Below are 22,142 nucleotides of genomic sequence, written 5' to 3' on the forward strand. Positions count from 1 at the left end.
GTGTTAGTGCTGCTGAAGGCAGGCTCATAATTTTAAAGCAATTAATATTAAATAGAATAGAAAAAAATACTAAAAACAAGAATAGAAAATCAGTGCTTTTCCTTTCAAAGAAGATTTTCAGAATGTATTTTGAGGTGCTCTTCATACATAAAAAGGTAATTTGTTTCATCAAACATCACAAACAATGCCGGATGCTTTCATATCGCAATTTTTCATTTTAACAAGTGCCTTATAGTTACCTCATTCTGAGTATCTAATCAGTCACATCAATAAAGAGTGCGGTCTGAACTCCATAATACAAAGCTACTCACCACCTCAGAGCCACGAGGATTTCAACACAGAACCTGAAACTAAATCCAACTACTTCTAAGACTTTATTTATTTTTATGTAGAGCTGGTGACCTCAAGACTGCCTGGTCATTTCATTCTCACAGGAAGAAGACTGTACTTAGGTTTCGGGTAGGGGAGGAATTTAACCTTTGGCTTGCAGCACATCAGCCAGAAGTCCCTGTCTCCCTGTTTTCATTTTATTTATAAGCAGATAGTGCTTACTCTTCAGATTAAAGTGAATGTAGTTAATAACACAGAAAATTCAAGAAAGAGGAAATCAAGTTTAATGTCCACTGTGAAGTCTCATGGAAACGCATACAATTACAGGCAGGGTTTTTCGGTTTGCTATTCTTTTTTGGACCACCCCATACATTTCAGATAGTTTACTGCTTATGAACTCTATGCCCTGATTTCTACAGTAGAAGGAAGTCCTGGCATCACCAAAGGACAAAGCAGAGCTCTAGGAAGGTGTTTGCATTTTTTTAACAAGCATAACATCCTCAGAAAGTGGTATTGGTTTGGACTAGCTTCTTTGGGCTCACAAAGGAAAAGCTAGCAAGACAGATTAGTGTCACTTACTTTGCTTTTTTGTTTAACTTGATGTAAAGTAAATTTTAACGTTAATTTGACCTTCAGAAAAAGTTCAAATTCATGATCTCTGTGAAAACCTGAGTTGTTTTTTTTTTCTGGGAAACGATTAAAATCTAGGAGGATCACAAATAGGAATATGTCAGTTACTCACACTAATACACATTAGCAGCCCCTTCAATCAAGATGCAGAGAACAACAGAGAAACCCAGGGCCCTGGAAGCAGCTGCATAAGTCTACCCAAAATATTATAATCCTCTATTCTGTGTCCGAGTCATTAGCATGTACCTTAAAATCTTTCCCTATTCTCCTTCAAGAAAGAACATACTCCACTCTTACCAACTTCTACTGTCCTAGCTGTAACCCACCTGGCAATTTTTGCCAGGTTATTGCTCCCGCTCTGGTTCCCAGATCATCCCTATCCTCTGGCACAGAAAACCTGAAGGTCTTGAAAGGAGGTCCAGCAGATCGTTTGCTTTTCAAGTTCTATTCCCAGGCCATGAACTTATCCTTCTTTCATATGGGCATCACAGTTTCCTCCTTCACTGCACTAACAGATTTATTTTGTTAAACACTCCTTCAAAGAGCCTATCAGCAACACATCAGACCAAGAATTATACAGAGATGTGACACTGCGCTGATAAATCAGAGACATGGCTAGCACATGCACTAGAATGCCCCACAACCATCAGAGCTCCTAAGGAGGAATGTCTATATAGACACACATCACCAGGCATCGTCCACCATCTGAATATCCATAGAGCACATTTTAGAAAGCCTATTTTGAAGTCTTTGTGGAGGGTTTTTTGTTTGGTTTTGTTTTGGTTTGGGTTTTTGTTCATTGTTGTTTTGTTGTTTTTTTTTTTCCTCATGGTATTGCTGATTTGTATTATAATTTACTTGGCATACTTTGCCTTATGGGTTTTAGTAAATGGTTTTATTCCAGCATTTTGTATGTAATAAACTAGAAACATAAAATTAAGAATTTTGAAGGTTCAAAATTTTATAACTGATGTTATAATTTAAGCTCCGTTTATATTCAGCTTGATTATAAATAAATTCATACGCAGAGTCAGAAGACACTGCCTGCAAGGGCTATTATTCCCCATACCTTCCAGAGTATTTCCCACATCTTCCTCTGGAAAAACAAGTAATGAGCTGTATGCAACAAACAGCATACTGGGCTGAAATGCCTACTGGTCTGAGACAGCATAGAAACTGATCCACTTAAAAGTAAATTTTACCTATTTTAACTCTGTGCAATTGCACAATATTTTCCAGTGTAAAAGTCTTTTCAATACTGAAAGTTTCTATTACATTAAAGGAGCATAAAGTCTTCTATACTAGGGTCAGAGCCAGGTCAAGATTGCTAGATTTTTCCAGGATGTGAGAGTTTTGCAGAAGGAGACAGAGAGAGACACTCTGGATTAATCTGTGACAGGTAGAAAAATGTTCTTATTTAGGAATCCGAGCAAAGTTTTAGTCCCTAAGATTTGGCAGCTGTACGCCATAAAGATAGGATTTCTGTTAAGTACTGCTTGCTGAATCCAGGTTCATTAGTTTGCATCAATGTCAAACATTCACTACACAATACATTCTCATCTCATGGAAAGAAGGCATCTGAGAAGCTCTTCTTGGTGACAGTGGGTGTTAGAGATATAATTCAACTTTTTTCACAGTCAAGAGTGTTGCTTCAGTAGTTACAAGGAGGCTGGAAGATGGTGTGAAGAGGGAGAAAAAGTTATATTTGTCATGTTCCTCTATCATGACTGACATTCTGCTATGCTCAGTAGGCTTAATGGGAAGGGACAGATGACACTGGAAGTTCTCTGTCAAGGGCTACAGGTACTAACTAAATGAAGCAACTGGCAAGCTAGTCCTGTATGACATGAACAGTAATACTACTAATATGCCACAGAAATATGCTAGCACATCATACACATCATACTGCTTTTGGTACTGACTGACCGAGAAGATAGCTGGGAGATGAGGGGGGGCAGAAACACAGTCCAGAAGAAAATCCCAGACCTAAATATGGACTTTGAAACACAACTTTATCTTACTCTTTAATGGAGTGTCAACACATGCTTTCCTTTATGTGCAAAGTACACTAAAGACAAAGGGCTCCACCAACAAAAAATAAACCAACCTATCCTACAGAAAAGTTGTTTTTCACTTTATTTCATATGTAAATCAGAAGAACGTACGTGTACACTACATACATGAAATATTTAAATTAAAAAAATGGCTTAAAATTTAAGCCATTAAATCACAGTATTAGTTAACATCCATTATGTGTTGCACAGACACAACATTACATGTTGTCCCATTAAAATGTTATACACACTTCAAGTCATCAGACATTTCACTTCACAGTAGATATGAAACTCTTATGTAATCCTTTAATAAACATGGAAAGTGCCCAAGTCGAGATCTTAATGTCTACGTACGAACAACCTGCATTCAGAACTTTAAAAGGGAGCAAAAAAAATCAATAATTTAAATTAAATTTTTAGCTTTAAATGTGTCCATTCTAAAGAAAATAAAACAAAACTTACAGGTTCTACGAATTCAAATTTCTTTTTCTCTTGTACTTCTTGAATTTTAAAAACATATTCTAATGATGCTTCATAAAAGTTCTGATGTTCTCTGTCAATCTGTGTATCTGCCTAAAAGACAAAATGAAATACAGACAATATTAATTTAGTCTCATGATGAAAGACTATGTCTTTACCAAACAGATTTTCCATAAAATTACTTTACAAGTTTCATGGGGTTCAGTTTTCTTCCTGAAAATTGGAATACCTCCTTAAAATAGCTCAGTGCAAGTTTAAGAAGCTAACATTACACATTTTAGCCTCATGCCTTTTCCCCTCTTTTTTTCCAGTTTGTTCTTCCTTTTTTCACTTTCATATTCTAGTTTTTAGGAAAGCCTGGAGGGGAAGAAAGGTGGCAGCAGGTACTTGGTGTATGCAAGTTTAGAAAAAGAAATAAAAGTGAGTAGCGTAGGAATCAAAGAGAGACAAAAAGATAATTATTTCTATCGAAATGTTTAAGTATCACATGCACTGAAATTGTATCTATTTCTTAGCTTCAAATACCTTCTCAAGAACATTTTCCTTTCTTAAATAGGCTGTCTTTAGCATTGACATCTTGCAACTAGTTATTTTATAGGATGAATCACATGCTCTTGGAATGTAAACATATTTAAGTCCTTAACCTCATAAATAAAATATTTTTCCAGTTTTAATTTTCAAGTGACAGAACTACAAGGCAATACTTGTCAGAAGTGCCTGACTAATACCACCCACCATGGTGATCCAGTACCAGAACAGTGTCTTCTGCCTAAACAGCTAAAGAATTAACTCTTATCAGCTGATAAAGAGTAATAGGCTTTTTTCCTCAATTTAAACAAGCCACAGGAGAGGGAAGTAACAGACAAGCAGCGTAGCATGTAGATAATGCTAAAAGGAGATGCAGATTATCCTTCTTCAAAAAAAATTATTTTCTCAAGCAAATCCCTTTTGGGCTGCATTAGGTTTATGGTCTTTGGTCAAAATTTTTTCACGGATTGACAATGCGAGTAAGACCACTTCACTTACTTTTGATGTATGCCTGTTAAAATACAGAAGGATACTTCTGTATATTCTCTAGTTCAATTCTTGCATTAAAAATAACAAATAATGTGTGGAAATTGGAAAAGCTTGATGTTGCCTTCCCTTGAAAACAAACCAGCAAACACATCATAAAAGACGTTTAGTATTTTTAACAGTATAAAAGCAAAAAGTCAGTGTTTTCCTTCAGGCAGGAGTTGGTCATCAATAGCACCATATATAATTAAGATTGCTTGTTTAGTCAAGGACATCCTACTACTGTGATTTGGCTACACAGACTCTTAATATTGATCCACCTCCCTAGTCCAGTGCTCTAACACTACTTCAACACATGGGCCTCAATGTTATATTTCAAGTGATTCAGCACCAGCATTTCCTTCCGATGCCTATAGCAAACAAACAAACAAAAAATCAGTAAATTAAGTACACAAACTAATATTATGAAGCAGAAATCAAACACTCAAAATGCTAATAATGAACCACTCTATCTCAAAATTAACTCCGCGATTTGCCATTCATGTGGTGTGTTTGGCTACTGTTTTCTCTGATACTCTGTTAATAATTTTATTTCATAAAAAAATGTATCACAAAGTCAGTGCTACATAGCTGAACTAAAGCAGTTGCCACCACTTTGGGACATGATCCAAGAATTCCTTGCTCATAAAAGCGGCATCAATAAGCACGTGAGACAGACCTCAGCTCTCACATTTAATTGTAAGTAAATAATAAAATCTAGTTTTAGAAATTATCTCTTTCAGGCTTTGGCTCAGAAAAGGTATTTAAACACCTAATTAAATCCATCTCTATTCTGAATAGCATTTAAGCAGGTTGTAGTTGTAATGATACTTACACTAACCAAGTACATCGCAAATATGGATAGGTTCCTAAATTAAGGCCATAATCACCACCAGTGAAGAGGGACTATATCAGAATTTCACAAATATCACAGAATCACAGAATATGCTGAGTTGGAAGGGACCCACAAGGATCATCGTGTCTAACTCTTAGCCCTGCACAGGACCAATATACATTCTGTAGAAGCTTATGAATTTGTGTGAACATCAAAGGATTCAGATTTGTAAGAATCACTTTGAAAGTGATTTTAAAGTTTCAAAAGGTGAAAGGATTTTCACATTTTCCTATGACTTCAAGCTTCATGTATAAAATGAAGACATTTGATGTATATGATTTTGAGTCTCTATGTGTATATCTAGTTATAGTGAGTAATATTTTCATTGATGTAGGCTATCACTACAATGTATACCAGAACATCACATAAGCTTAGGGACTGATTCTGGAACAGATTTCAGACAAATAAAATCAGAAGTTTATTAACTTTCTCACATCATTCAATTCTGCCCATTTTCTACTCCTCCTTGCTCATCCCAGTACTCCTTAACCCACATAATGTGAGCAGGTATCAAGAAACCTCATAAATCCAAGGAAATAGCAAGTTTTAAAAGAAGCATTTTTTCTGTGTAAGTGTAGCAGTCAAAAAATAGTATTCCTATCTCACTAAATGCATGATATTGGCTTGAGGCATGGACTTCCCATCACCTGAACTGAACATCAAAGTCCCAGCTGCCAGAACCACTTGGTTCTTTGCTCATGCCCTGGTTCTGCTGTGGGCAGAACCAACAGACTCCATTCTAAACATCCGTGCCATAAATGGGACTCACCCAAACCACTCTGGATATGAGTCAGTACTTATCACTTGGATTTCAGGCCAGGAATTAGTGCTTGGCCTCCTTTTATTTACAATACAGATATAGGCCAAAAGTCTCCCTAATTAAAATTTTTGGTACCGATTTGCTATTGTACCTTCTGCTTATGGCAGGTCTATGTTGCTGATTCAGCACATCTTCAGCTGCAGAAAACTGGGGAAGACAGAAAGGCCCTTGATTCTTTACAAGGGAGGCATCTGGGAAAGCAGAAAACCTCAGCCTCAGTTACAAGACTTTAAATCCAGATATGTCACTTAAGGACACAGTGGAAAATATTATTCTGGTTTTTCATTAGTTTATATACTTGAGTCAAATCCACTGTTATTCTACCACAGTTTATTAAATTCACAGTTGTTACTTTTCACTTCAGTTGCTACTTTCAGACTGCAATTATTCTCATGTCTCAAGAGTAAAATATTTTATTTGTTTTATTTTATTTCTATTCTAGAGCAATTTGGTGTTTAAGTTCATTTTTCCACATTTTGATAAGAAATTTTTTTTTTCATCTGGAGCTTAGCCTCTAACAGAACTGCTTTTTTATCAATACACAAGATATGTAGAAAAAGTGAAAGCTCTGACATACAAATTGAATAATTAACCAACCCTACATAACTGATGTCTGATATAGACTGACTACAGCAATTCAGGTATATAAACATTATTACAAATTTTGAATTGCTAAGCCTTATTTAATTTGAATTCTAATATTACTGGTAAGCATGAAAAAAATCTACGACTTGTGACTGAGTGATGGTCACATCTCTGGTGAAAATTCCATCTGCAAACTAATCCCCATGATTTAAGAGCCATCATGACAAGAGTTATCCCATCAAAATAATTTTTAACTATTTTTGGCATAAATCCCAAAATATCATTGATACCATATTGCTGGGTTTACTATAATTTGCTTCAAAGACAAATCACAATTATTTCTACCAGCATACTGAAAAGCCCTGGAATCCTCCTGTTAAACTAGAAGTCTTCATGGTTTGTGTTTTTAACAGAAAAGAATTAGCCATACAGGTTCTTCAAAGCTGAAGTTGTGGATACAATTTCAGGGCATGATGCTGCAATCTCAGAATGAAAAAGAGGAAAAAAGAAGAAGAAAAGAGTATCATTAAAGTGATGTCAGTTCAGTCTTCCAGCTTAAATTTTATGTGAAAGAGAAGTGCAATTTCATTGATTAATACATTAAATAGCAAAAACCCCTCAACAATTAATAAACTGACTTTCAAATATTCCACATTTAGCTTATCAAACTCACACTTTTATTATAGTAATATAATTCCATTGTAACCAATAAACACTAGCTGTACTTGAAATACACAAAGTTGCACAGGTAGAATATTGCTTTGTTAAAATATTTAACAAATATTTGTGTTGTATAAATTGTAATCATAACAAGCATGACTACAAGAAATCACCACAATTTCACATTAACAAACTACAGCATGTCTTGAAGAGAACCAGTTTGTTATCACGATTTCTATGCAAATGTGAAACTGGGTAACAGTGCGTTCAGTGCTTACATCTTGCAAATGAGATTCTTTCTTCTTTGCTGATAAATTTAAGTGCTTCTCTAAGATGGAATAATATTTCTCACTTTCCTTGTCAAACTTCTTCTTCCCATCCTGAAAAACAAAACATTGCCAAGTAAAGTACTTGACTAAATATTACAGCTCACTTAAAAGAAATAACAGGTGCCAAAATATGGCTGGTTATAAAACCATTTTTGTTGATTCCAATATTTTTAGAGTTTAATTCTTAATTGGACCTGAAGACACTAGGAGTACTGCTTCAATTATCAAAAGCAATATTAGGTAGGATTTTTCCCGTAAATAATCAACTCATACAACAGACTCACATGGTTTCCCATAGTAAATATACATGAGGTTTTATGTAGGTGGTATCTTTCTAGGCAGACATTCATCCTCCCCTAGTTTTATAAGTGTACCTAACTGCCACACTGCCTTTGTTGAAAAAAACCCAAAACACTCTGTAAGAGGTGAGTATAAAAAATGTGATGATGATATAGGCCTATCCTTTGCATTTAACACTAATATGCTTATTTTTCATCCATACTCTAAAAATATGAGGATGATGGAAAAGCATATGTGTGGCTGTAAAAGGAAATTGGTGCAAAGGTCTGTTTCCAGTAATATTCCAATGTGTCTGAATATTTAAGCTTGCCTCATTTAAAAGAGTTATCCTGCCTTTTTCCTTTCCCTTAAAGTTTTTCCTTTCCCTCCTCTTAAAGTTTTTCTCATCATGTGTAGCCAATCTTCACATTTCCACTGTAAGACTATTTTATATGTGATAATACAAAGGAAAGCTACTACGCTGAGAAATAAGAAACATCTTATTTTCTGTATTCGAATTCAGAATTCATACTTCAAAATTTTTAAATCTGCTATCCTGAAATTTAAGAAAAAGATAGCTTTCTCAAAAGCTTTTCCATCTTTCAAGAAGTACTAAATTTCAAAAAATAGGAAAATGGATCAAAGTCAATATCTCATCAGAGAATCATTAATGATAAAAATATAATTTTTTAATTAAATAATTATATATCCTCTAATTAAGAGCAACCCTCTGCCAATGACTTTTACAGTCTTAGATAAGTCCTAATGATTAACAAGTTGAATGTTTTGAGAAAACAAAAAAACCCTCAAGACAAACAGTCCTACTTATACATGTGCAAAAACTATTAACTGCAGAAAAACTAATTACTGGACATCATGCAGTAACATCAGGTCATTTTAAGAACTGTAATGATTCTTTCCCTGACCCTTTCTCCCTAGAAATTGTTATACACAAAACCAAATAACTAGCTTGCATTGTAGCACCAACATGTTTCCTTTTCCATATCATGGGAAAGTCAGGTTAGTCAGAGAACTAAGACATAGGAGGAAGAATTTAATGACAAGAATTAAAACTTATCAACCAGCTGTAACAACAAACCACTTACTGATTAGCTCCAGTGACTAGAGCTCACAGTGGTAATTATACTTGATTGTAAAACATATCATATACCTTATATCCTGCAGAAAGTTCAAATATATTTAGTATGAAAAATATGCACAATTTTAATGTTCTCACTACCCCACAGCAGAGATATCTCCAAAAGACACCGTAGGAAAAGAAGGTCCTTGACCTAACAAAATATTAAGTAACAACACAGAAAAATTCCCAGTGCCTTCTAGATTTAATTACAGATATGCATATATAAGGATAAAAAGGTAAATAGGAAAATATATCTAAATATATATGTAAATATATTCCAAAATCTTTCCCAAACACATTTTTTGAAGAAAGAAAGAAAGAAGACAGAAGGCAAGAGTTCCTAGATGACTGATAAGTCAAGAAATCAACTCCTGCAGGACTGAAATCACAGGTCAGTTCCACAGCCACAGCTTTATTGGGGAATACTCAAGTGCCAGGTTTTTATGATGAAAGAAGAGCAACCTGAGTATTTCAACATCACATCTGGTCACTAACAGAAATTCAGTGCAGTTGATCACATCCCACAAATATGTACCTTTTGAATAAAAGGTGCAGCTAGTTACATACTGTCTTATCTTCTGAGACAATGATGTTAAGTGCTGGGCTAGAAATATGAACCAGACTATTATAAAATCCAAGTAACAGAGGTGGCAAGTCACCATCTTGAGGAAATTCTCAAGTCAGTGCAAACCTGATGCAATGAAAAATGCAAAGAGAATTACTTTTTAGGGTGGTTTTTTTTCCCCATGTCACTGAAAGTTGGGAGAGCAGTCTGCCTGATCACAATATTTATGCCTTTGGTCACAAGCTAATGGAGTTCATTGGTGGATACCCTGTCCATTAGACCATCTACATCAGCAGGTAACTTGAAACGACCTTTGACAATGAGGCCTGGGTGCAGATAACATGTACTTCACATTTGGGTTTGATGTTATGCTTGCCTTTGCTAACTAAGAGGCAAGACCAAAGGAATGAGACAAGAAGCCATGGGCAAACCTCCTGCAGGATTATCTGTTTCCTGCCCAGCCAGGTAAGAATGAGTTCCCTCCCTAATAGATTTATGATATGATCAGTAGGTATTTCTCTTGCCTTGTGAACTATTTGTCTCAGAATTCAAGCTGAGAAATGGGTAATGGATGATCCAAAGTCTGATCAGCCACTTGAGCTGACACTGACATTAACATAACCTTTATTAACAAGTGCTGGAAGAGTCTAAAGTCTAAGCTGCTTTGTGAAAGTCAAAGAGAAAAGTGTTCAACACCAGGACTTGGCCATCTGAAATACCTACATACAGCACATCAAACACGTCAATGCCAAGAGGGGTCCACTGGCACATCTAATGTGGCTTCCAGTGCACCAAATCCAGCTGGTTATATTTTCTATCATCTACAACAAAACATGTGAATTACATATCAAATCACCTATTCTCTTTATACGTAAAAAGGAAAACACAATAAGTAAATGATCACATCAAAATAGGTACAACTCCCCCAAGAACAAGAATAAATCAAGCTCAAATAAGCTAATTGTGGTTTTAAGGTATCTTGTATCTTATGTGAAGCTTCATGAAGATCTCCATGTCACCACCTACGGGGACACAGAATTTGAAGGCCTCTTGGTCTTCTGCCAGCACTACCAGCCCCCTCCAAGGCTGAACCTCATTCTGTCACAGATCTGCTCAACCACTACCTTCATAGTTTTTATATCGGTTAAATTGAAGAGAAAACAACAAACTGGAGCTTGCTTGTTACCAGGACAAATTCTGGCCCAAGCGCAATGTTTCCAGGAAAGTACATCCTATGAACTTCCTTGTTTTCCAGATTTTAACATTACAATAATTTCTCCCTTCAGAGGTAGGAGTGGACAAACTAAGGGGAACAGAAGTAAACTGAGAATAACAATTGCTTGGCAGTTTTGACTGCAATAGTGTCTTTATCTGCTGATATTTCTGGGAATAAGGTTGCAGTGCCAGCAGGAAAATGTCTCTGGTTATTTAAACAAGTTTCTGGGAAAAGTATAAAAAATACTGGGCCCAACAGGTGACGAGTTCCCTTTGCTTGGAAGGTCCTCTGCTACGCCAGTAAAAACCACATTTTTGAATGCATTGAAGCCTCTGAAATCTGTTTACTTCATAAAAACTAACAAAAAAAGACACACTCAGAAGCAGGTGATTCATTTTCTGGATGAGAAGAAACACTTTAGTTTATGCCAAAATAACTCTCACCTCACAAACTCAGTCAGTGACTCACAGCACACAGACATGTCCTAAGTGGAGTCACAGACTCAGCTCATTCCAGCTTTAGCCTGTTCTTCTGCTCTTATATACAGCTACTGCCCAAATTAATATCTGAATCCCGATCCCAGCACTCTGTGCCCATGGGACTGAGATTTCTGTTCTTCCACATGCCACGACGTTTTCAAGGAAAGTTTCCATGCAAAACTATAACTCCTAAAAGCTTAGGAGACAGATGATTGCTTTTGCCTAGATTCCATAGTGGATCAAATCCCAAGGAGAAGGGATGTGCTTGGATAAGAAAGCTCATGATGTTCTGTTACCAGAACAGTCTGCACAGTCATGACACAAAGCATAAGGTACATGGCCATTAGGAAGATTCTAATTCCTGACCTCTGCACTATGTCTCTTATTCCCTTCAGACTCCAGCTTTCTTTCATCCTTGCACATCTTTCCTGCAAGTAAACCTCATCCTTTCTCTTTGTCCTGGAAAAATATCAATAATTTCTTTCAAAATATTAGCTAGGACATATTAAAAAAAAACAACAAGAAACCAACAAACCAAGACTCAAAAAAAACCATGCAAGAGAATTAGGAGGGTACAGTAAAAAAATCTAAACAGAAAAAGAAAAATTACATAATACTACTCCTTGGCATGTTTTACATTGATGCATAAGTCATCAACACCTTTTGTCTAGACCAAGTCTAGCAGAATCTAAACACTGTAAATGTCTCTCTGTAGTTTTTTAACCATTCTGAAGTACATCAAGCCTTAAATCAGTTTAAAAATATTTACAGTTTTAAATGCTTCAAATTTCTAACAACCACATGAGGAAAGCCCTTAACCACACACTCAGCTCCTAGCATGTAATGGAGTCTTACTAACTTCCAGTACCCTCTTGAGACACTCAAGTGATGTAATACCACGTCCAGGTTTAATTCTTGGTTTTATTCTCTTTGCTCAGATTTCTTGTATAATTTTATTTCAAAACTAATTAGACAATCTCCAGAAAAAGAAAATTATCTTTTCAGAAATAAATTTTGCTTAAGATACTACTAATTATAGGCATGCCTGTTAATAGTTTAATTCAAAAGATGTTCTTCTATCCCTCTGGTTCTACAGGCATCTGTGGCTGAAAAGACCAGACATCAATTATTAAAAAGGTGACTCAATTGAGTCAGATAAATTTTTTCCTGTTCATAAAGGCTGTGATTCCATGCTGTAACTAATCATACACATGCAAGGAATCACTGGCATGATTCCTATAAATTTTACCCACAAGCTGTATTTTTGGATGTAAAGCAGAAAGAGTTGTTATATTTTGAAGCTGAATTTCCTTTTCCACTGGGAACACCAAGAAATCTGATGTTTTTTTAATGGTCTACCACGACTTTGTGTTGAGTATTTAATGTTAAAATTGTTACAAGTATCTTCAGAATCATTACATACATTATTCCTCTTCATTTTTTGCCATCTTTCTTCTTTATTTTCATTTTTTTTCTAGTTGCAATGAATTTTGGTGTTTCACTTACCTATTAGTATGTCTTAGCTACATTTTACATCTGTCTCTTAAGAAATTTTTTAGCGCTTTGTCCCAGAATTCATATTTAAACTTTAACATGCTAATCCTTAAAAAAACACAAACCAAACAAAACATTATCAGTAACAATATTCTTGTGAAGTCATAAAGAAAAATGTTTTGTAAGAGGTGATTTTAAAGGGATCATGAAAGGAAATGAAAATAGAAATCATTACAAAGAAACTATTTGGAGAAAAAATGTCAGTGAGACTACCTTAATTAAAAAACAACTGAACATTGTGAAACATGGTTGTGATAATTTTTTTTTTCCCCTCACCCAAAATTAGTACGTATTTTTCTCACCCACTCGAGCTGAGGTGCAGAAACTGTACAAACTTGGCTCAGAAATGCAATACTAAGACTGAAATATAGATCAAATCAGACAACATTTGTCAGTTGAAGAACCTGAAGGCAACGGTGAACTCCATGGAGACCAATAAAGCCACATAATTTTTTTTCTCTTTGACAACTGCAAAAATGTCAATATATCAGACTGGAGATCATTCATTGCTGGAATGTTAGACTTCAAATATATTTTTAAACCCACCCTTTTCATTACCTTGCAAACAAAAATTCAAATTGCATTTCTACAAAGTTAGTGGAATTTTGTTTGGAGTTGTAAGTTTGGAGACTATCTCTTATTAAGTGGCAGGACAAAGAGAAGTAAAACTGTAGACTAGCAAATAAACTAAACTTAGTCTTGGAAAGACTGATTTGAACTCAGATCCTATGGACTTCTTGGAAAATGTGAGATCTCTGAGTCTCACAACTTCTCTTCTAAGGAGAAAAAAAATGAATTCACCTTCCATTTTATTTTGCCTGAGGTTTTGTTGAGAATTTTCATGGAGGTGGTTGATAGTTTCTGGTTGGTTTTAATAAAATTGAAATTATCATAGGCCTCTGAGATGACAGGCTGCGTTTTGATAGATGCCTGGATGGCAGGAATTTCTTTTTGGTAGAAATTTTGATTTCTTATATGAACACTCAGGGTTCAAGGTAAGGCCAAAAGATTTTCCAGGAGGAAAAGTGAAAAAGGGATATAAAACTCCTTCCTTTCTCCTCTTCCTCCCAAACAGAATTTAATATATCATGAGGCTATAGGGTTTGCACAAATCCGTGAGAAAGCTAGGAGATTAAAGGGCATGGTTTGCGTATTGTTAACAAATAATATGAAGTGGAACAAAGTTATATCATAGTTCATACAGAAATTATTGTTGATCAATATAAAATAGGGTTAATATAGTCATAAATTATGTCTTATATTCCTTATAACTGCTAGTGAAAACACTTCCATATTAAAGCCGAATGCATCATGTAGAAAATTAAATGTCCAAAAAACTATAAATCTTAAAACCAATTCTTTACTAAAAAAGAGCAACTATATGCAAACCATGATTATCCAGAAAAGAATATGGTGTAAGACACAAATAATTATAATAAAAAGGACATATTGTAACTATGAAGCATAACAGGGCAATAAACCAGGAATACTAGAGTGTTTAGTGGTATTAAAGCTATGAAGACAGATATTAAAAACTGGTAGTTTAAAAAATAACCTCAATTAAAATCAGGTAAGGAATACATAAAACTGTAATATACTTTAAACAGTCCAAAACTAATTTAAGTTTAGATGGAGTTCACATCTGTGTAAAATACTGAATAACCTTGCAAGAGATAATTTACTTCCAGGTTCAAAAACTTCTGAGGAAAATTTTCTTTTCCCTCTGTAACACCTTTACAGGCATCCAAATATCAGGTACTTTCAAAAGTGTGTCCTGGAAGAGGTTAGTCCTACAGCCATTTACTAATTTTTCCCTCTGTAATTCCACCAGATGTTTTCAAATTAAAATGCAGTTACTTTTAAATGAACAAATGTGTTTGTAGGATGTTTGTTTCTCTCCAAAAAATTCTCTCCTGAAATGAAAAAAAAATATTAGAAGTTTCCAGCACTGCTATGAAAAGACATGCAAACCTGCCAGTACTGGCAGGTCACAAAGCAAGACACATTAGACTCCCCATTATTCAGCTGCAGAGCTATCTTCAGTTTATTTGGCATTTGAAGATTCCAGGAGTAGCTGCTAGATGTCTGGGAATCTGCTAAATCCCTGCCCAAACAGCAGGACTGGTAAGTCTACACACGTAATCTAGTTTTATTGCTTTACTGTCGACTAAATATGAAGTATTTTTGCTGGAATTGCTTACTTAGGATATTATCATGTTACTGCTTAAATAATATGAAGAAGTTCCCTAGAACAGCAGAAACTGACTCTTTAAACTCGTATCTGAAGCAAGTTTAGGATAGCTTTCTGAAGTTGAAAATGTTTTATCTTAACAGGAAGAGGGTCTTCTATGTCATGATTTCAAAAAGAAAGTTACCTATGCTATTTAGGAATTCAGCAAAAAACCTGTATTAGCTCTGTATACTTCATAAAAATGCTTATGGAATAAACTGCTCATGTCATACGTATTGCATATATTTGATAGAAATCAATACAGCTATAGATGCTGAGCAGAAAGTAAATGACAATGGAAAATATGACTCAATCCTAAGGCATCAATTACATGAGAGAAGGAAAGAAGCCAACTCAGATTTGAGGCATGCTATTCTTCAAAAATAAAAGTCAATCAGCAATAACACATGTTGTGATTTAGAATATTCAAAATGCTGAAGTCACTGAGCTGGCAACACCATCCATGGAAACCTGTTAACATTAACACTTACAAAATCAGATCGAAGACCTTCTCTCCATCAGTAGAAACTAGTTGTAGTTTTTCCCCATTATCTAGTTCCAGTATGAGCTTACAGAGCTTCTTGAAGGTCATTCAAAAAATAAAACACGTCTTCTATTGTTTCTGCTTCATTTCCATACACACCAAACTCTATTCAGTTCAGATGACAATGTGGAGCAAATGAGAGAAAAGAAGCTTTACAGGAAAAAACAAACTTAACACCATTGCACAGGTCTAGTGGGTTGTAGCTGACTCTTTGATGCAACTGACTCTTTGATGACTGTGTGGAAAGAGAAAAGTAGATTTAGAATGCATTGTACTGAAGTGGACTGGTCTTATTCACAGGGAACAGGCAACTCCAATTTTTGCCTAATCTTCCATGTCATCACTTGGACTAAGCAGGAATAAAGCTCTCAGTTTCACCCATATTTAGACATCTAGAAGTTGGCCTTTTAAGTTCAGCAGTCACACCAACTTGTTATACAACTGCATAAACAGTGAAAAATGGTTTGTTTCCCTTGAGTGTCTAGTTCTTATACAAAGGACAGAGAAGATCGGTTTGGCTCTACAATTACTAACATACAAGCGCACAGAAATACTAATGATAGAATATCCAGCTGCTACAGGCACAACAATTGTAGCATGATCTTTGCACTTGACTGTAAGGCTCACTTTCATTCTAACAGTCAGAGAGGTGTATGTCTTAACTACAAAAAGAACATCCAATTTTTAAAACTGTATTACATTACTCAGCAACATTCCTTGGTCTCCACCACCATCCCTTTCCAGCCACTGCTGCTTCTTTTTGTCTCTGCCTGCCTAAGAGGCCATCACCCATTCCCTGAACAGCTGCTCTTGCTGGCATCCCACACCTGATGTTGCTGCTCTCCTTGTGCATTCCTCCCATCTGCATTGGCTTTCTTTCCTTCCCATGGAGACAAACCGCCATTTCAGGTTCTCCATGCCTCCTTTCTTATGCTAGATTCCTTCACAAATGAAGTGTATTTCAGGAATGTCCCTGTACACCAGTAAACTAAAATGTCCATGAAGAGGCCACTTCCTCTGCACAGTTAGCATCTTTGCTTTGTGTACTGACAGCAAAGATAAAGCAAAAAAGCTGCAAAGAACATAATGTCACTCAAACAAAGCCATTGCAACAGACTAGCTTATAACTTCACAAACACACTGCTTTATTTTAAAAATTGAAGATAAAAATATCTATTTCTTAATGAGCAATTTCTTTTTTAAAACACTCTTTGGGAATCTCCTGTCTATGCCAACCCATCAGCCAACATCTGTGATTTCTGTGTGCCAGCAGCACGTTCAGCACAGTTCATAGTCCCACGGCACCTCCCACGTCATCACAACAGGACTGCAATGCTGACCTGAGGAAGAACTTGAGGCGTGCTATGAGAAATTTTTTAGATTAATACACACAACTGGAAGCTGTGCTGTTTACAGATACTAAAAAAAAAAAGGAAACAGTCTGGGGTCAGTGTCAGAAGTGATTTTGTTTTGTTTTGAAAGCATCTATTTTCAGAGTCCCTTTTACAACACTGATAAAGGAACACAAAATATCACTTTGGGGTGAAAAGTTATGCCTCCCCAGTGGCATTGTTAAGCCCAAATAGTGCTCTCAGTTTACTTCTTAGGGGGGGTTGATCTTCTCATCAAGATAACAATTTGAGACCACCCCTCACCCCTTCTTGGCAAACTCCACAGGAACAAATGGTATATAACCTCAGAGATCCTGAAATAACAAAGCTGGTCATTTGGTGGAAAGATGGATCTTTTGATGCTCCCATATCTACACCAAGACACATTAAAGTTTCAAGTAATGATGCTCCATTATTTTTTACAGTACAGAAGTGATACTTCTCGGATACTATCACCCATCCTTAAATCCTCCTAGAGATTCTTACAACCAATTCTCAGCAACAACCTTTAGACCTGTTTCTCAGATGTGGAACATAATCCTCTCCATGCTGTGTCTGAGAGAAGGTTGGAGAAGACATAACAGATGAGTAGAGCTACTGCACCCTATTCAGCAAATTCTCCATGCCTTGAAACACTCACTAAGAAGTTCAGTTCCCCTGTGAACTGGAAATTCAGCTTAGAGGTGAATGTCCTTGTTCATACTTTTAATCAGAGCTCAGGAGTCCAGCAGGACTCTAGCAGCTGTGCAGGGTCAGGATGCAACCTTCCTGAATCCTTCCCATGACACACATTAAAATAGGCTGCAGTAGATTAGCAAGAAAAAGAGCCTTAATTTAATTAGCAAATGTACAAGTTTTCTTGCATTTTTATGTTCTTTTGTTGGCTGATACTTGCTACCTAAGTTTTTAATTTTTTGTTTTACTAACTGCAGATTTTTGAAAAATTTTCTTTTGCAAAGACAAATACACTGCATACTCACTTAGGCAATTCCACCAATTAACAAATTTATTCTAAGCCTTAATTCCTAAATGTTATGGCAGAACAGTAAATTATCTTCCTATTTACTACAGTGGACTAATTTATTTATCCTTAATTTATATCTGTTTTCTTTAGGATGCAAATTAGAATTTTATTAAACTGCAGAAAAAACACAGCTTCAAAAACCTGTTTTAGTCAGTGAGCCAGTTAATCATACTAACTTATAACAGAAAAGACTGAATTTAACAGAATTTATTAAAACTGATTATGCACATAACATTAACTGCATTCTTCACAAACACCCACAGTTAACAGATTGAACCAACAGTATTTAATCACTGTGTCCATAATCTTTTAGTTATGAGATTTGAGTTTTCGCTCTCATTTCTTAAAAGAATGCACTAGAAGGGAAAAAAGCTTTTAGGATTGGTTGTTTTTTTTTTCCCCTTTAACTTCTTACAAGTTTTTCAGCTTTGAATGAAAAAGTAATTAAACTGAAGTAAACTGCAATGACAAAATAATTTTGCTGCATTTGCAGAACAAGAACTGTCTCAAGAAGACCCAGTTGCTTCAAAAGAACTTGGGGTTCAGGTGCTCAGCCAGTGATACCTCCCATTTTAATTGGCTTTGCACAGGAGAAAGTAAGACTTCTTGAAAAGATGAGGTGTTTGCATGCTGGGCTCTTCACCACTATTTTTGAAATTTCCCAAATATTTCACATAGAGAAAAACAAAAGAAGAAATGGCTAATCATACTGTGACATTACAATTATTTTGTACTTAGAAAAAATAATTTTAATAGAGATTACCAAATTGATGCACGTCTTTAACTGCTTTGTATTTCCATAAATTCATTTGACTAACGAAGGGAAAATAAAATACATTTTATCTATTTTGAAAATAATGTTTATACTATACATTTTCATTAAATGCAAATTACAAAGGGAAAAGCAGACAGCTGCAGCTGATAAAGCAACAATTTCCCTACTCCAAATTTTAGGACCTGGGTCATTTCACAGAAGACTCTATAAATAGACATTGAAATCCAGAGAGAAACAACAAAAATCAAAATGAAGTAATATACATTTTTAACAATATTTAATTTGAAGAAGTTTTCATATTTGCAACTTAAAACTGTCACAAACAAAAGTTACCATTATAAAACCAATATTTTAATAAGCTTAGCCGCCTGATTTCTCAGTTCTTGCATCTGTCAATACTAGTTTAAATATGATATCAGATAAGACAACATATATGGAATGATTTCTGAGATAGAAATGTTCTAGGACATTTGAATTAAATGTATATTTATAAACGCAATTTACTCTTTCACAGTTCACAAACTAACCAAAATTGAGGATTTATGTAAGTAAAAGCAAAGCTAAAGAAAATTTGTACTTTTCTATCTACCAGAGATAGATCCTTAATAACCTATAATATCTAAAGAGACTGTCACTTGAGTTATTTATCAGTACAGCAGATTTTTTGGTATGCAGTTGTCTCATGACCATTGAGTAGGCTCAGTTCCTCATGCTCAGTCATTTCATCCTACACTTTCTTCCCAATGTTCCAGGCCTCCTCCTCTATCTAGGCAACCTACGTCGACACCACTAGATATTTTTTGCCTGATCATTACTGAAAATAAAACAACAGACTGATCTCAAATTGCCCCATGGGATCTTCTAATTAGTGGCTTCTCTTTAACCAGACAGTCTCTCCCATAAACAAAACTCGCTGCTCTCTTCCTGTTAGCCAGTTCCTCTGACAGATTAGACTTCTCATACTAAGCCCCATCAAAACTAATTACAATGCCTCATGTAAAGTGCTTTAAAAGCCTTGCTGAAATAGAAATAGGTTTGATGCCTTGCATTTCTTTGCCTACAGAATAAGTTATCTTATCAAAAAAGGTATCAGGTAACTCTGGTAGTAGTAACCCTTTCTGAGAAACCGTGTGGCATTTTAACCTAAAGCATTTGGACATCAATTATCCTGGCCCAGCCTCTCTTCCGTCTTCTTTCCCCTGGCCCCCTTCCACCATGCTTCAGACTGACATTAAAATATACCAGATCTAGTGGACACAAGTACCAAACCTTGAGTAACAGACACTAGCAATGAAACACCTTTTACCATACCTACTAGAGCAAGGTCATTCATTTTTCTCAGTTAAAGGATCACAAGTGCTATAATTTGATCAGATACCAAGGAAACCTGTTCAAGAAATGGGCATTTTGGTATTTCTAACCAATCTTAGATACCTATCTAAAACTCTGCTTTGACAGTTTTCTGACAGACCCTGAAAAATGGGTTTTTTGTTTGTTTTACCCTCCTCAATTTCCAGACAATCCAAATCAAACACAGAAAGAACGTGCCAGCTCCCGCATGCCTACATATGAGGATAGATATGAGCAAAGATGCAGGAAATTTAATCCCAGCAGTGAATATGGATTTGTTTCCCAAGTAGGAAGGAATTCATATCTTCCTGTAAATGAATGAAATTAAATAATAATAAAAAATAATCCTCCTGGCCAAAATAAATTATTTTATGAAACAAACAAATGGAATTGTAAGGAGGAAACAAAGCGTTCCTTTTAAGTCTTAAAACCAAAATTGCTTCTGTTGTCTTTGATCTGATTTAAGTTGTATTAAAGGTCAATGAATATTGGAACAAATGTTGCTAAATGCTCTACTCAATGGATAAAAAGAAAGATGAAAGTTCGGCTTTATTGTCCATAACACATCACACAATGAGCTCACCAAAGTTACCAGCTGGGGCCTTGCAAACCACATTGACCAAATAAGGCAAAAGGCTTCGTGCCTGGAATCCTTTCCCAGTTACCTCACCCGGCTTCTGCTCGCCTTTCTACAATAATTGCAGAGGTCATTTTTTTAAACTCAGATGGAGTAAATCAACAGGCTATCCAATGCAAAGCTGGGTTTGTGTAGTCTCTGGAGAGAACTCAGCTTTATTTAAACTGAGTGTGTGCAGAAAAGGAATAACTGAAATATGTGCAATAAAAACAGAAAAGCAAGTAGTATAAATCGAGAAGAGCAAGTGATGGCGATTTGTATATTGCTGGTTAGGTTATAAATAGTAATATTTTATGGTGGATGTTTCTCAAATTTTCTTGGGTACCTTCAGGTTTTTAAAGTGCACCTGAAGGACTAGTCTTTAATGTTTTATTCTTGTGATGTTCCAAAAACACTTGAACTTTGCACTCTGAGTTTATACTGTCCTTGTATTTGAAATATAGCTCCGTAACATCAACAGGATATATTTTATCCTCCATATTCTCTTTGATTTCTGTGACAATATTTTTTGCTTAAACGTGCTATAGTTTTGAAGAAACAATGAAATATTCTCATTCTCTATTAAGCACAACTGTAGGATAGTCCTAAGTAGTTCATCATGGTAACAAAAATCTTGTGAAATTACTTATTATTAAAACAAAATGGTGATTCTTATAATTTATTTTCTCTTTTTTTCCCCTGCATATGTGTGTGGATAGGAGGGGGGGGGGGTGGTGGGGATGGCTTGGTTTTATCTCCAGCTGAATTTCATCTGGTATTTTAGAAAAGAAAGAAAAAAAGCCCAGCAAGCACTTTTAAGCGCTCTCTCACTTTATCTTCGCCCCAGCAAAATCTGACAGTAGTACCTAATATAATTTCCTATTATGTATATTGGTAACACAGATATCTAATAATCTTTTTCCTCCACAAAATTTGAAAACACAGCTTAAAAGGGTACTAAAACTGATAATTTCAAAGTCCAATTAGAAGAGAGAGAGTCCAACACCCAACAGCTGCTTTCATCGCTAGTTACTACTGACATTGTCAATGCTAAAGGCATATACAATTAATCTGGTGCTTCTATACCTAATCTTTTTAAATGTTAGTCCATAAGATATTATGATGCAAACTGACTGTAAAGT

The 22,142-nt window shown here is 35.5% G+C and overlaps 1 protein-coding gene across 2 annotated transcripts in view; it reads right to left on the reverse strand.

Moving 5' to 3' along the window:
• The window catches only part of ARHGAP42 (Rho GTPase activating protein 42), a 148,940-nt gene that overhangs the window by 42,227 nt on the left and 84,571 nt on the right, over window positions 1-22,142 (reverse strand). The window contains exons 5-6 of one of the 2 annotated variants that reach the window (XM_051780179.1): window positions 7,786-7,887; window positions 3,477-3,587 (exon numbers count right to left, since the gene is read on the reverse strand). In XM_051780179.1, coding sequence (XP_051636139.1) covers window positions 3,477-3,587; window positions 7,786-7,887 — 213 coding nt within the window. The remainder of the gene's footprint in view (window positions 1-3,476; window positions 3,588-7,785; window positions 7,888-22,142) is intronic. The other variant, XM_051780180.1, reaches the window with a different exon arrangement.

The sequence above is a fragment of the Manacus candei genome, unplaced genomic scaffold, assembly GCF_025592945.1.
Source record: "Manacus candei isolate 608988 ecotype Guabito, Panama unplaced genomic scaffold, ASM2559294v1 h1tg000014l, whole genome shotgun sequence".
NCBI classification, from domain to species: domain Eukaryota; kingdom Metazoa; phylum Chordata; class Aves; order Passeriformes; family Pipridae; genus Manacus; species Manacus candei.